Genomic DNA, 13,651 nt, shown 5'->3' on the forward strand with positions numbered 1-13,651 from the left:
GTGACTGACTGACAGAAAAAGGGGCGGGGTTCCCTCTACGTCACAGCACCTCCCCCAATCACCGGCGGGCGGCAGAGGCTGAGAGAGCTTCCCGCCAAAGTACAAACCGCGCAAATTCCTGAGGCGAGAGAGCGGGAGTCCTCCTCCGTCCGTACAGCGACCGGCACCTCCGAGCCAGCCCAATATCACAGCGGTAGCCAGGTCACCTCACATACACTGTTCTCACAGAGCCCGTGCATCCGGGTCACTATCACCACACAGACTTTCCCTCACAGCCGCCGTCATGTGGATCCAGGTGCGCACCATGGACGGCCGAGAGACTCACCGCATTGACTCCCTGTCCAAGCTGACCAAGGTGGAGGAGTTGCGGCAGCGCATCCAGGACGCGTTCGGGGTGGAGATGGAGCGGCAGCGGCTCTTCTACCGGGGAAAGCAGATGGAGGACGGGCACACGCTCTTTGATTACAGCGTCAGTCTGAATGACATCGTCCAGCTGATGGTGCGGCAGCTCCCAGCGTGTGCCCCGGCGCCGGAGGAGGCGGCGGCGATGTCCGAAACGGAGCCCGAGGCGCGGCCGCAGGAGGAGCCGGTCCCCTCTGAGCCCACCGACCTCGGCTTGTACCAGAGCAAGCAGCTGGTGGACGCCCGGGACCTGCACATGGGCGCCTGGTTTGAGGCGGAGGTGGTGACCGTGACCCACGGGGCGACCCCTGGGGACTTCATCTACCACATCCAGTACGAGGACTACCCTGAGAACGGGGTGATCCAGCTGACGGAGCAGGACGTGCGGCCCCGTGCCCGGAGCACCCTGCAGTGGCAGCAGCTGGCAGTGGGGCAGGTGGTTATGGTGAATTATAACCCGGATGAGCCAGGGGAGAGGGGCTACTGGTACGATGCGGAGATCCTGAGGAAAAAAGAAACCAAAACTAGCAGAGAGCTCTATGCCAAGCTCTCCCTGGGGGCTGCTGGGGACCCTCTGGATAACTGCAGGATCGTGTTTGTGGATGAGATCTTCCAGATTGAGGAGCCTGGTGCCCCTGATTTGCCTGGCATTCCTGCCACCACTGAGGCCGGCTCCCCACAAAAACCCTCAAGTGGCCCGGCATGCAAATACTGCAGGGATGACCCGAAAACAAAATGCCGCAGATGCGCCTGCCATGTATGTGGGGGCAAACAGGACCCAGAAAAGCAGCTGCTGTGTGACGAGTGCGACATGGCTTTCCACATGTACTGTCTCTACCCCCCTCTTTCTGAACTCCCCCAGGATGATGACTGGTACTGCCCAGACTGTAGAAACGATTCCACTGAAGTGGTGCTAGCGGGCGAGAAGCTGAAGGAGAGCAAGAAGAAGTCCAAAATGGCATCTGCCAGCTCTTCATCCCAAAGAGACTGGGGCAAAGGCATGGCATGTATGGGGCGCTCTCGAGAATGCACGATTGTTCCATCTAATCACTATGGCCCAATACCGGGAGTACCAGTGGGCACCATGTGGAAATTCAGGGTCCAAGTGAGCGAGGCTGGAGTGCACAGGCCGCATGTGGCGGGTATCCATGGAAGAAGTAATGATGGTTCGTTTTCCCTGGTTCTGGCAGGCGGTTATGAGGATGATGTGGACGATGGAACAGAGTTTACCTACACTGGGAGCGGTGGCCGTGACCTCTCGGGTAACAAACGTACAGCAGAGCAGTCATGTGACCAAAAGCTTACCAACATGAACAGAGCTCTAGCACTGAACTGCAATGCTCCCATCAATGACAAACAGGGGGCTGAAGCTAAAGAATGGCAGAAAGGTAAACCTGTGCGTGTTGTGCGCAATGCAAAGGGGAGGAAACACAGCAAATATGCACCAGAAGATGGAAACCGATATGATGGAATATACAAGGTGGTGAAGTATTGGCCTGAACCTGGAAAATCTGGTTTTCTTGTGTGGCGCTATCTCCTCAAGAGAGATGATGAGGAACCTGCGCCTTGGTCCAAGGAGGGCAAGGAGCGTATTAAGAAACTAGGCCTCACCATGCAGTATCCAGAGGGTTACTTAGAATCTGCGGCTAATAAGGAAAGAGAAAAAGAAAACAATGCTGATGCAGATGAGCTAGAACATCCTAGCAAAGGAAAAAGAAAAAGGTTTGTGGTGGATGATGACGATGATGAGATATCGGAGGGATCCCCTAAGAAAACCAAAGTGGAATTATACAAACTAACTGCAGAGCAAAAAGCTCTGATCAAAAAGGATGAGCTGAATGTCAAGTTGTGGAATGAAGTCATGTCGTTCCTTAAGGAAGGGCCCAAATTTATAAGCAAAGTGGAAGAGACTTTCCTGTGCATCTGCTGCCAGGAGGTGGTGTATGAGCCCATTACCACTGAGTGTCTGCACAATATCTGCAAGAGTTGCCTTGACCGATCCTTTAAAGCCTCTGTGCACAATTGCCCTGCATGCAGATATGACCTTGGCAAGAACTACAACATGTGTGTGAACAAGTCGCTGCAAGCCATTCTCATCCAGCTCTTCCCTGGCTATGAGAGAGGACGGTAATGAATGTGAGACACAATTTCTCTGGTGTAGCTAGCACAATACCAGAAAAGTTTAACCAACAATCTATCCGCCACCATTGTAACTATCGCTCAATCACACTTATTAAACTTGTCCCATCTACTTTGTTTCTCAAGCCCTGCCATCTTTATCTCTATTTGGGTGTCAGAATTTAGCGGTTTCTCGTCCTTCATAAATGACTATAACCAAGCCTGACAACTCATCTTTGGTGACACGTATCTATATAGCTCTGTTCTTCAATGCTGTTCTGCAAATTGTCAATGTATGTCTAATGTCTATTTCCAATCCATGGACACTTCTAAATCAACCATTATCTTTCAGAATTACACCACAACTTGTGTTCTGTATGAATATGAGCTATCCTTAAAGTGGGTTCTGTAAAAAGGCACTTACTAGATCTCAAGCTGCTGCTTTTCACCTTGTCACTGCTGGCATCACAGTAAAGGCAGGAAGCTTGTGGCTCTGGAGCTGCTGCACCCAGCCGGTCAAAGACAATGGCTAGCTGGGATTTTGGTCAGAGCTGGAGAGTTACAGGGTGTCTACACTTAATCTAGTTTAAGATCTTGGGTATGTTTTATGGCTTAACAATACACCATTAAGTGGCTTCATCCAGTTACCTGTCTATGGCACATTTAGGATATTTGTAAATGTCCTAATTTAATAAAGAAAAATGACTACAGTTTTCTACTTAGGATTTGTCAATTAGTATTGCCTATTCTACTTGTAATGGCTACTGAATACAATTGTTATTTAAAAGAGAAATTCCATGTATTTGCATAAATATATATAAAGTTTTTCTTCTGTTGCACAAAATGAGCACACCTCTATAGATGGATGGGCTATTGCGTGGCTGCAGCTCCTTGCACAGCAACTACTATAATTCAGCTATTGGTGTTTTTGTGGGTGAGAGGTGCAGAGGATGTCCCCCCCCCCCCCCCCTATAGAATGTCAGAGGTCACTACACTATGCAACGGAAGTAATGTGCTTCTTATTTCCATTACAAGTTGATCCTTAAGCTTCCATTGTGAAATTATTTGTGCCTTCCAGTTTTTTTTGGTATTCCTTCACTATTTTCATGTGATCTTAACCAATTCAAGATTGTTGTGTGTTTCTTGAAATACTGGAAAAAGTGACATTCATAACCTTTAAATAAATGTTATCTTTTTGGTAATCCAAAACTGGTCAAAAAAATTTAAAATGTACCTAGCCCTAGGAAGTGAAAAATACGCCTCCCCCTTTTATATTACATTGGGGCAGATGTATTAAGCCTGGAGAAGTCATAACGCACCAGTCAGTCTGCTCCTGTCAATTTACATATTGGAGCTGATTGGCTGGTGCGTTACCACCTTGCGCTTCTCCAGGCTTAATACATCTGCCCCATTGTTTGGTGACTGCAGTTAGGACTTGATGACAATTGGTGTGCTCCTACTACATACCAAATATCTAACAGCAATATTTCATGTTTAAGTCCCCTGCCCCTGGTAAGTCACACTGACATGGAGGATGGATGTATGCGAACGTGTGCTGCTCCTAGTGCTCACTTCAGCAGGATAGTAGTGTTATATAACAGTATGCTTTGCCAAGTGTGCTGTTCTGAAATGGAGCTACAAATAAAGCAGTGATGTCTCCTTTACTTGGCAGAAGTCCCTTTCTACCTGCTGCTATCATGTAAAGCAGCAGTGGCCAACCCGCGCGCTTTCTAACGCATGCAGCTCATGAGCTCGAGTCCTGCCTCCCGCTGCCGGCCCGTGAGCCAATCAGGAGTCTTAGCTGCCGGTCCGCGAGCTCTGATTGGCTCATGGACCAGCGCCTAACTGGACACAATGCCGCCGGAGACTGAGGGGCAGGAGATATACGCTGCGCTCTTCCCTCACAAACAGCATAGCAGCAGCACTGGGGGACGTGTATCTGGCACTGTGGGCATATCTGTATTTGACACTGTGGAGGCACCCATTTTTTGGCATTTTTATATGTATGTGGCATTGTACGGAGTCATTATTTGTATGTGGCACTGTACAACATGACTAAAAACGGGGTTATGACAAGGGGGTCGATTTAAATTCGGCAACAGATTAATAGCGCCAGGAATTAGCTCCCGACGCTATTCAATTCAGCTACTAGTTATCCGCAATTGTCGGGAATTCTTCTCTCACCCCCGGGGGAAGAAAACTGGCAAAAGAGCTGCCGCGAGGCTGATTCTGTCGGGAATCAGCATCGCCGCGGGTAGTTAAGTCGGAAAATGCTCGTTCTCCTGACAAAACTACCGGTTAAGTCGGCGAGAACGGGCATTCGCCGACTTAACTTTAGCTGAATTGAATAGCGTTGGGAGCTAATTCCCGGTGCTATTCATCTGTTGCCGAATTGAATAGATCCCAAGGACATACTCCTACAAACATCATACCGAAAGGTGTGTGCACAAAAATGGGGTGTGGCTTTGTGGCAACTATGCCACACCCCCATTTCTGCATGAGCATGATAGACTCTTACCCTTGACTACAGATCTTTTCTGACTCTGCCTGTGACTGGTTGGCCACCCCTGATGTAAAGTAATCCCCACCTGTAACAGTTTGTCTCAATGCTTTAGAAAACCTATGCGTAAGCTGATTTCTTCCTATGTGAAATATTGGCATTTCTATGATAAAAATGTTTTTGTTTAAAAATTAATTTCCCAGAGGTGTGAGGGGAAATTTTTATCACAATTACCGTAAGTGCCCGATTATGTATGCTTTCTGCACAGTACAATTTACCCCTTTTTTATTTGATATTTCAATTATATTTACTGTCTAAGGGGGGAACTCAATCCAGCACTTTGCGCCGCAGCTGGGGGACCTACGGTCGTGCCGACAGTGCAAGTTTTCCCTCACACCAAACTTGCGTTGCTGGCAGAATGTCATGTGCCATTCCGGAATGGCACATTGCTTCTGTCGAATTTAATTTGGCTGTTAGAACCATGACTATCGCAGGGATGGGGAACATTCGGCCCCCCAGCTGTTGTTGAACTACACAGACCAGCATGCCCTACTACAGTTTTGCTATTTGGCCATGCTAAAACTGTTGCAGGGCATGCTGGGATGTGTAGTTCAACAACAGCTGGAGGACCGAGGGTTCCCAGTCCCTGTTTTATCAGGATGTTTTCCTCCCAATAAATTTTTTTTAAATATATCCAGAAAACTAGGTTCATACAACTAGTAGGACTCAATTATGAGGCCTTAGGTAGTAGGGAAATGAGGGCAGGGTATAGGATATTTTTTATATTTAAAAGTTTTTGTTGCATAGCCAACACAACTACAGCAATAAGGTGGCTGTGCTGTTGCTTCTGAAGGCATATACAGAGCACTTTATTAGATAACACTCTTTGCATTATATACCAATTTCCTACTCTTCACAGTTGCTTAGTAATCCTCCAACTGGGACTTTAATGAATGACCTGTCTGATGTATTGGTTGGAGGATTAACAAGAAAGTGATGGCAACACAGACAGCATGGCCACATTTGAGAGCAACACTGCTTCATCCTTTCACCAATTACCAAGTCAAAACCTCACTGTCCAGTCCTGTGCCCTCCACTGGCTTCACTTCCACTGTACGCAACAAGTTGTGACCATACAACGAACTGACTGATACAGAGAGGGAAACTATCACTGCGGCACAACAATGGGAGAAACCATTCAGGTTTAAACACAGGGAGGGAATACCCCAACAAGTAGAGGAGATAACACAAGACACAGTAGTAAAAGGCTTTTCTTTGCCTTTATGGGGTAAGGCACTGTTCTCAAACTCAATACTCAGGACCCCAAAACAGCTGACATTTTCCAGGTCACGTAGCAGGTGCACAAATGTACTGATAGTATAAAAAATATTTCACATGTAATTCTGAGGAGACCTGGTAAACATGGACTGTTTGAGAAACGATGGGGTAAGTAATGTATCCCACTGCTCTTTAGTGTCCTTATGCTTAGTGCTAAGAAATGGTTAATGACCTGCATTTGTTGTGTTTTAGCATGACTAGACAAAAATACATATAAAAAATGATATACCTGTATAAATATTGCTATGACTGAATATGGCAGAAGAAAGCACCACACTTATATTATGCCTTATTAACCACTTAACTGAATTTTTTTCACCCAAAACTAAGAAATGTGTTTTTTTTTTAATTTTTTTTATATTAGTGAATTAGGTGAACATGAATTTAACCCTATCCAAAATGATTTTAGTTAAAAAGAAAATTTATTTTTAACATTGCGACTTTATTTTTTACACCCCGGACAGCTGCTAGGTACACAGGGAGTAGCTTGGGGGGGGGGGGGTTGGTTTACACTTACCAGCAGCCGCTGGAAGTGGGGGATCCTGCTGTGCTGACCGATCAGCATTGATTGGCAGCACGCCAATCAGTTGGCGAGGCAGCAGCGGAGGAAGTTTCCCTGCTGCTGCTAACAGTGTTTATCTGGCTGGTCGCATCCTGTGCGACCTGGTCAGTAAAGAACTTGCAGGCATAGTTGCATCTGATGCGACCAAGCCAGGCAAGTGGTTAATGGTCTGAAAGATCTGTGCAGGTACGTTAGACTAGAGTAGTTGTATTGCTCCGGTTGTATCCATAATATAGGAGATACATGCTTGATTCACTTGTAGGCAAGTAAAAAAGTGAGTTTACACCAAGCCATGCAGCGGGTTCGTTGCACTCGCAACAGGTTATGTTCCCACACGATGGGTGTAGGAATAGTCCCTGTTGGTCGGCATGCTGACGGGCAGGCTATTCAGAGTTCAGTATACCGGTGTCCTCGATGTGGTCTGTCACATAACCGCATCCCGTAATACGGCAGCATGGCTGTTACCATTGCTTCTATCAAAGTTATTGTTACAAACTAACGCTGCAACTGACTGGTTAGTGGTCTACACAGACATTAAAACCCTAAATAACTTTCCCTCAGCTGCACTTCTGGGTACTGTATTGTAGATGGCACTGTACACTAAGCTGCATGTTTACAACTCCTTCGTTGTGAGTGAGGTACTACAGGTATTGCTGGGTGATTCAATTGCCGGCAATGTCTGTGCTGTGCCTCTGGGACGCCAGAAACAGCACTCTTAAGGCCCGTATTCACGGGCAGATCTGGGGAGAGATGTGTGCTGAGCGGATTCTCTCAGCACACATTTCTCCCCCGGCTCAACACACCACGGCGTGTGCTGAGCGTGCATGGGGAGACGCGCTTATTTCAGCCAGCGGTGTGTATGAAAATACATGATTTCTCTATCGTCCTAGTGGATGCTGGGGTTCCTGAAAGGACCATGGGGAATAGCGGCTCCGCAGGAGACAGGGCACAAAAGTAAAGCTTTCCGATCAGGTGGTGTGCACTGGCTCCTCCCCCTATGACCCTCCTCCAAGCCAGTTAGATTTTTGTGCCCGGCCGAGAAGGGTGCAATCTAGGTGGCTCTCCTAAAGAGCTGCTTAGAAAGTTTAGCTTAGGTTTTTTATTTTACAGTGAGTCCTGCTGGCAACAGGATCACTGCAACGAGGGACTTAGGGGAGAAGAAGTGAACTCACCTGCGTGCAGGATGGATTGGCTTCTTGGCTACTGGACATCAGCTCCAGAGGGACGATCACAGGTACAGCCTGGATGGTCACCGGAGCCTTGCCGCCGGCCCCCTTGCAGATGCTGAAGTAAGAAGAGGTCCAGAATCGGCGGCAGAAGACTCCTCAGTCTTCTAAAGGTAGCGCACAGCACTGCAGCTGTGCGCCATTTTCCTCTCAGCACACTTCACACGGCAGTCACTGAGGGTGCAGGGCGCTGGGAGAGGGGCGCCCTGGGAGGCAAATGAATACCTATTTTGGCTAAAAATACCTCACATATAGCCTCCGGAGGCTATATGGAGATATTTAACCCCTGCCAGAATCCGTTAAGAGCGGGAGACGAGGCCGCCGAAAAAGGGGCGGGGCCTATCTCCTCAGCACACAGCGCCATTTTCCCTCACAGAAAGGCTGGAGGGAAGGCTCCCAGGCTCTCCCCTGCACTGCACTACAGAAACAGGGTTAAAACAGAGAGGGGGGGCACTAATTTGGCGTTAGAAATATATAAAAAAGATGCTATAAGGGAAAACACTTATATAAGGTTGTCCCTATATAATTATAGCGTTTTTGGTGTGTGCTGGTAAACTCTCCCTCTGTCTCTCCAAAGGGCTAGTGGGTCCTGTCCTCTATCAGAGCATTCCCTGTGTGTGTGCTGTGTGTCGGTACGTGTGTGTCGACATGTATGAGGACGATGTTGGTGAGGAGGCGGAGCAATTGCCTGTAATGGTGATGTCACTCTCTAGGGAGTCGACACCGGAATGGATGGCTTATTTAGGGAATTACGTGATAATGTCAACACGCTGCAAGGTCGGTTGACGACATGAGACGGCCGACAAACAATTAGTACCGGTCCAGACGTCTCAAAAACACCGTCAGGGGTTTTAAAACGCCCGTTTACTTTAGTCGGTCGACACAGACAGGGACACTGAATCCAGTGTCGACGGTGAATAAACAAACGTATTCCTTATTAGGGCCACACGTTGAAGGCAATGAAGGAGGTGTTACATATTTCTGATACTACAAGTACCACAAAAGAGGGTATTATGTGGGATGTGAAAAAACTACCGTAGTTTTTCCTGAATCGGATAAATTAAATAAAGTGTGTGATGATGCGTGGGTTCCCCCCGATAGAAAATTATGGGCGGTATACCCTTTCCCGCCAGAAGTTAGGGCGCGTTGGGAAACACCCCTTAGGGTGGATAAGGCGCTCACACGCTTATCAAAACAAGTGGCGGTACCGTCTATAGATAGGGCTGTCCTCAAGGACCAGCTGACAGGAGGCTGGAAAATATCATAAAAAGTATATACACACATACTGGTGTTATACTGCGACCAGCGATCGCCTCAGCCTGGATGTGCAGAGCTGGGGTGGCTTGGTTGGATTCCCTGACTAAAAATATTGATACCCTTGACAGGGACAGTATTTTATTGACTATAGAGCATTTAAAGGATGCATTTCTATATATGCGAGATGCACAGAGGGATATTTGCACTCTGGCATCAAGAGTAAATGCGATGTCCATATCTGCCAGAAGATGTTATGGACACGACAGTGGTCAGGTGATGCAGATTCCAAACGGCACAAAGGTGTATTGCCGTATAAAGGAAGGAGTTATTTGGGGTCGGTCCATCGGACCTGGTGGCCACGGCAACTGCTGGAAAATCCGCCGTTTTTACCCTAAGTCACATCTCTGCAGAAAAAGACACCGTCTTTTCAGCCTCAGTCCTTTCGTCCCTATAAGATCATATCTGCCCAGGGATAGAGGAAAGGGAAGAAGACTGCAGCAGGCAGCCCATTCCCAGGAACAGAAGCGTTCCACCGCTTCTGACAAGTTCTCAGCATGGCGCTGAGACCGTACAGGACCCCTGGATCCTACAAGTAGTATCCCAGGGGTACAGATTGGAATGTCGAGACGTTTCCCCTTCGCAGGCTCCTGAAGTCTGCTTTACCAAGGTCTCCCTCCGACAAGGAGGCAGTATGGGAAAAAATTCACAAGCTGTATTCCCAGCAGGTGATAATTAAATTACCCCTCCTACTACAAGAAAAGGGGTATTATTCCACACTATATTGTGGTACTGAAGCCAGAAGGCTAGGTGAGACTTATTCTAAAAAAATTTTTGAACACTTACAAAGGTTCAAATCAAGATGGAGTCACTCAGAGCAGTGATAACGAACCAGGAAGAAGGGGACTATATAGTGTCCCGGGACATCAGGGATGCTTACCTCTATGTCCCAAATTTGCCCTTCTCACTAAGGGTACCTCAGGTTCGTGGTGCAGAACTGTCACTATCAGTTTCAGACGCTGCCGTTTGGATTGTCCACGGCACCCCGGGTCTTTACCAAGGTAATGGCCGAAATGATGATTCTTCTTCGAAGAAAAGGCGTCTTAATTATCCCTTACTTGGACGATCTCCTGATAAGGGCATAGTCCAGGGAACAGTTGGAGGTCGGAGTAGCACTATCTCGGATACTGCTACAACAGCACGGGTGGATTCTAAATATTCCAAAATCGCAGCTGATCCCGACGACACGTCTGCTGTGCCTAGGGATGATTCTGGACACAGTCCAGAAAAAGGTGTTTCTCCCGGAAGAGAAAGCCAGGGAGTTATCCGAGCTAGTCAGGAACCTCCTAAAAACAGTGCATCATTGCACAAGGGTCCTGGTAAAAATGGTGGCTTCCTACGAAGCAATTCCATTCGGCAGATTTCACGCAAGAACTTTTCAGTGGGATCTGCTGGACAAATGGTCCGGATCGCATCTTCAGATGCATCAGCGGATAACTCTATATCCAAGGACAAGGGTGTCTCTCCTGTGGTGGTTAGAGAGTGCTCATCTTCTAGAGGGCCGCAGATTCGGCATTCAGGATTGGATGCTGGTGACCACGGAGCCCAGCCCGAGAGGCTGGGGAGCAGTCACACAAGGAAAAAATTTCCAGGGAGTGTGATCAAGTCTGGAGACTTTTCTCCACATAAATATACTGGAGCTAAGGGTAAATTTATAATGCTCTAAGCTTAGCAAGACCTCTGCTTCAAGGTCAGCCGGTATTGATCCAGTGGGAAAAACATCACGGCAGTCGCCCACGTAAACAGACAGGGCGACACAAGAAGCAGGAGGGCAATGGCAAAAACTGCAAGGACTTTTCGCTGGGCGGAAAATCATGTGATAGCACTGTCAGCAGTGTTTCATCCCGGGAATGGAAACTGGGAAGCAGACTTCCTCAGCAGGCACGACCTCCACCCGGGAGAGTGGAAACTTCATCGGGAAGTTTTTTCCACATGATTGTAAACCGTTGGGAAATACCAAAGGTGGACATGATGGCGTCCCGTCTGAACAAAAAACGGGACAGGTATTGCGCCAGGTCAAGAGACCCTCAGGCAATAGCTGTGGACGTTCTGGTAACACCGTGGGTGTACCTGTCGGTGTATGTGTTCCCTCCTCTGCTTCTCATACCTAAGGTGCTGAGAATTATAAGACGTAGAGGAGTAAGAACTATACTCATGGCTCCGGATTGGCCAAGAAGGACTTGGTACCCGGAACTTCAAGAGATGCTTACAGAGGTCTTATGGCCTCTGCCGCTAAGAAGGGACTTGCTTCAGCAAGTACCATGTCTGTTCCAAGACTTACCGCAGCTGCGTTTGTCGGCATGGCGGTGGAAAGCCGGATCCTAAGGGAAAAAGGCATTCCGGAAGAGGTCATTCCTACCCTGGTCAAAGCCAGAAAGGAGGTGACCGCACAACATTATCACCACATGTGGCGAAAATATGTTGCGTGGTGTGAGGCCAGGAAGGCCCCACAAAGAAATTTCAACTCGGTCGTTTCCTGCATTTCCTGCAAACAGGAGTGTCTATGGGCCTCAAATTGGGGTCCATTAAGGTTCAAATTTCGGCCCTGTCGATTTTCTTCCAGAAAGAATTGGCTTCAGTTCCTGAAGTCCAGAAGTTTGTCAAGGGAGTATTGCATATACAACCCCCTTTTGTGCCTCCAGTGGCACTGTGGGATCTCAACGTAGTTCTGGGATTCCTCAAATCACATTGGTTTAAAACCAGTCAAATCTGTGGATTTGAAGCATCTCACATGAAAAGTGACCATGCTCTTGGCCCTGGCCTGGACCAGGCGAGTGTCAAATTGGTGGTTTTTTCTCAAAAAAGCCCATATCTGTTTGTCCATTCGGACAGGGCAGAGCTGCGGACGCGTCCCCAGTTCTCTCCCTAAGGTGGTGTCAGTGTTTCACCTGAACCAGCTTATTGTGGTGCCTTGCACCTACTAGGGACTTGGAGGACTCCAAGTTGCTAGATGTTGTCAGGGCCCTGAAAATATGTTCCAGGACGGCTGGAGTCAGGAAAACTGACTTGCTGTTATCCTGTATGCACCCAACAAACTGGGTGCTCTTGCTTCTAAGCAGACTATTGCTAGTTGGATGTGTAATACAATTCAGCTTGCACATTCTGTGGCAGGCCTGCCACAGCCAAAATATGTAAATGCCCATTCCACAAGGAAGGTGGGCTCATCTTGGGCGGCTGCCCGAGGGGTCTCGGCTTTACAACTTTGCCGAGCAGCTACTTGGTCAGGGGCAAACACGTTTGCTAAATTCTACAAATTTGATACCCTGGCTAAGGAGGACCTGGAGTTCTCTCATTCGGTGCTGCAGAGTCATCCGCACTCTCCCGCCCGTTTGGGAGCTTTGGTATAATCCCCATGGTCCTTTCAGGAACCCCAGCATCCACTAGGACGATAGAGAAAATAAGAATTTACTTACCGATAATTCTATTTCTCGGAGTCCGTAGTGGATGCTGGGCGCCCATCCCAAGTGCGGATTATCTGCAATACTTGTACATAGTTACAAAAATCGGGTTATTATTGTTGTGAGCCATCTTTTCAGAGGCTCCGCTGTTATCATACTGTTAACTGGGTTTAGATCACAAGTTGTACGGTGTGATTGGTGTGGCTGGTATGAGTCTTACCCGGGATTCAAAATTCCTCCCTTATTGTGTACGCTCGTCCGGGCACAGTACCTAACTGGCTTGGAGGAGGGTCATAGGGGGAGGAGCCAGTGCACACCACCTGATCGGAAAGCTTTACTTTTGTGCCCTGTCTCCTGCGGAGCCGCTATTCCCCATGGTCCTTTCAGGAACCCCAGCATCCACTACGGACTCCGAGAAATAGAATTATCGGTAAGTAAATTCTTATTTTAAGGGGTACCATAGCAGTGCACTTAATTGCCCCTGGTAGACTCAAACACAAGCTATTTTTGTACACAGATGATCCACCCATTTCTGCTTTGGATTCTAAAGATCAGTTTTTTGGCTTTTTTTTTTTTTTTTTTTTTTTTAATTTCCATAAAGTTTACCAGCCCATATTAAACAGCATTGTCCACCATTTAGATAAATTGGTTTGTGCATGGTCTTCTGCAAGTTTCCCTAATCATATTACTTTAGGCCCAGATTTATCAAGCCTTGGAGGGTGATGAAGTGCATGGTGATAAAGTACCAGCCAACCAGCTCCTAACTGCCATGTTACAGGATGTGTTTGAAAAA

The 13,651-nt window shown here is 47.7% G+C and overlaps 2 protein-coding genes across 5 annotated transcripts in view; one reads left to right on the forward strand and one right to left on the reverse strand.

Moving 5' to 3' along the window:
• PEX1 (peroxisomal biogenesis factor 1) overlaps positions 1-13,651 on the reverse strand; it is a 130,702-nt gene that overhangs the window by 96,371 nt on the left and 20,680 nt on the right. The gene's annotated exons all lie outside the window — the stretch shown is intronic.
• Positions 16-3,729, forward strand: LOC134927214 (E3 ubiquitin-protein ligase UHRF1-like). Its single transcript, XM_063921379.1, has one exon. The coding sequence runs from the start codon at positions 284-286 to the stop codon at positions 2,531-2,533; it is 2,250 nt and encodes a 749-aa protein (XP_063777449.1). The 5' UTR covers positions 16-283; the 3' UTR covers positions 2,534-3,729.

The sequence above is a fragment of the Pseudophryne corroboree genome, chromosome 5 (assembly GCF_028390025.1).
Source record: "Pseudophryne corroboree isolate aPseCor3 chromosome 5, aPseCor3.hap2, whole genome shotgun sequence".
In the NCBI taxonomy this organism is placed as follows: domain Eukaryota; kingdom Metazoa; phylum Chordata; class Amphibia; order Anura; family Myobatrachidae; genus Pseudophryne; species Pseudophryne corroboree.

Excerpts from the sequence above, each read along its gene's own strand:
- LOC134927214 (XM_063921379.1), top strand. The coding sequence starts at position 284 with ATGTGGATCCAGGTGCGCACCATGGACGGCCGAGAGACTCACCGCATT.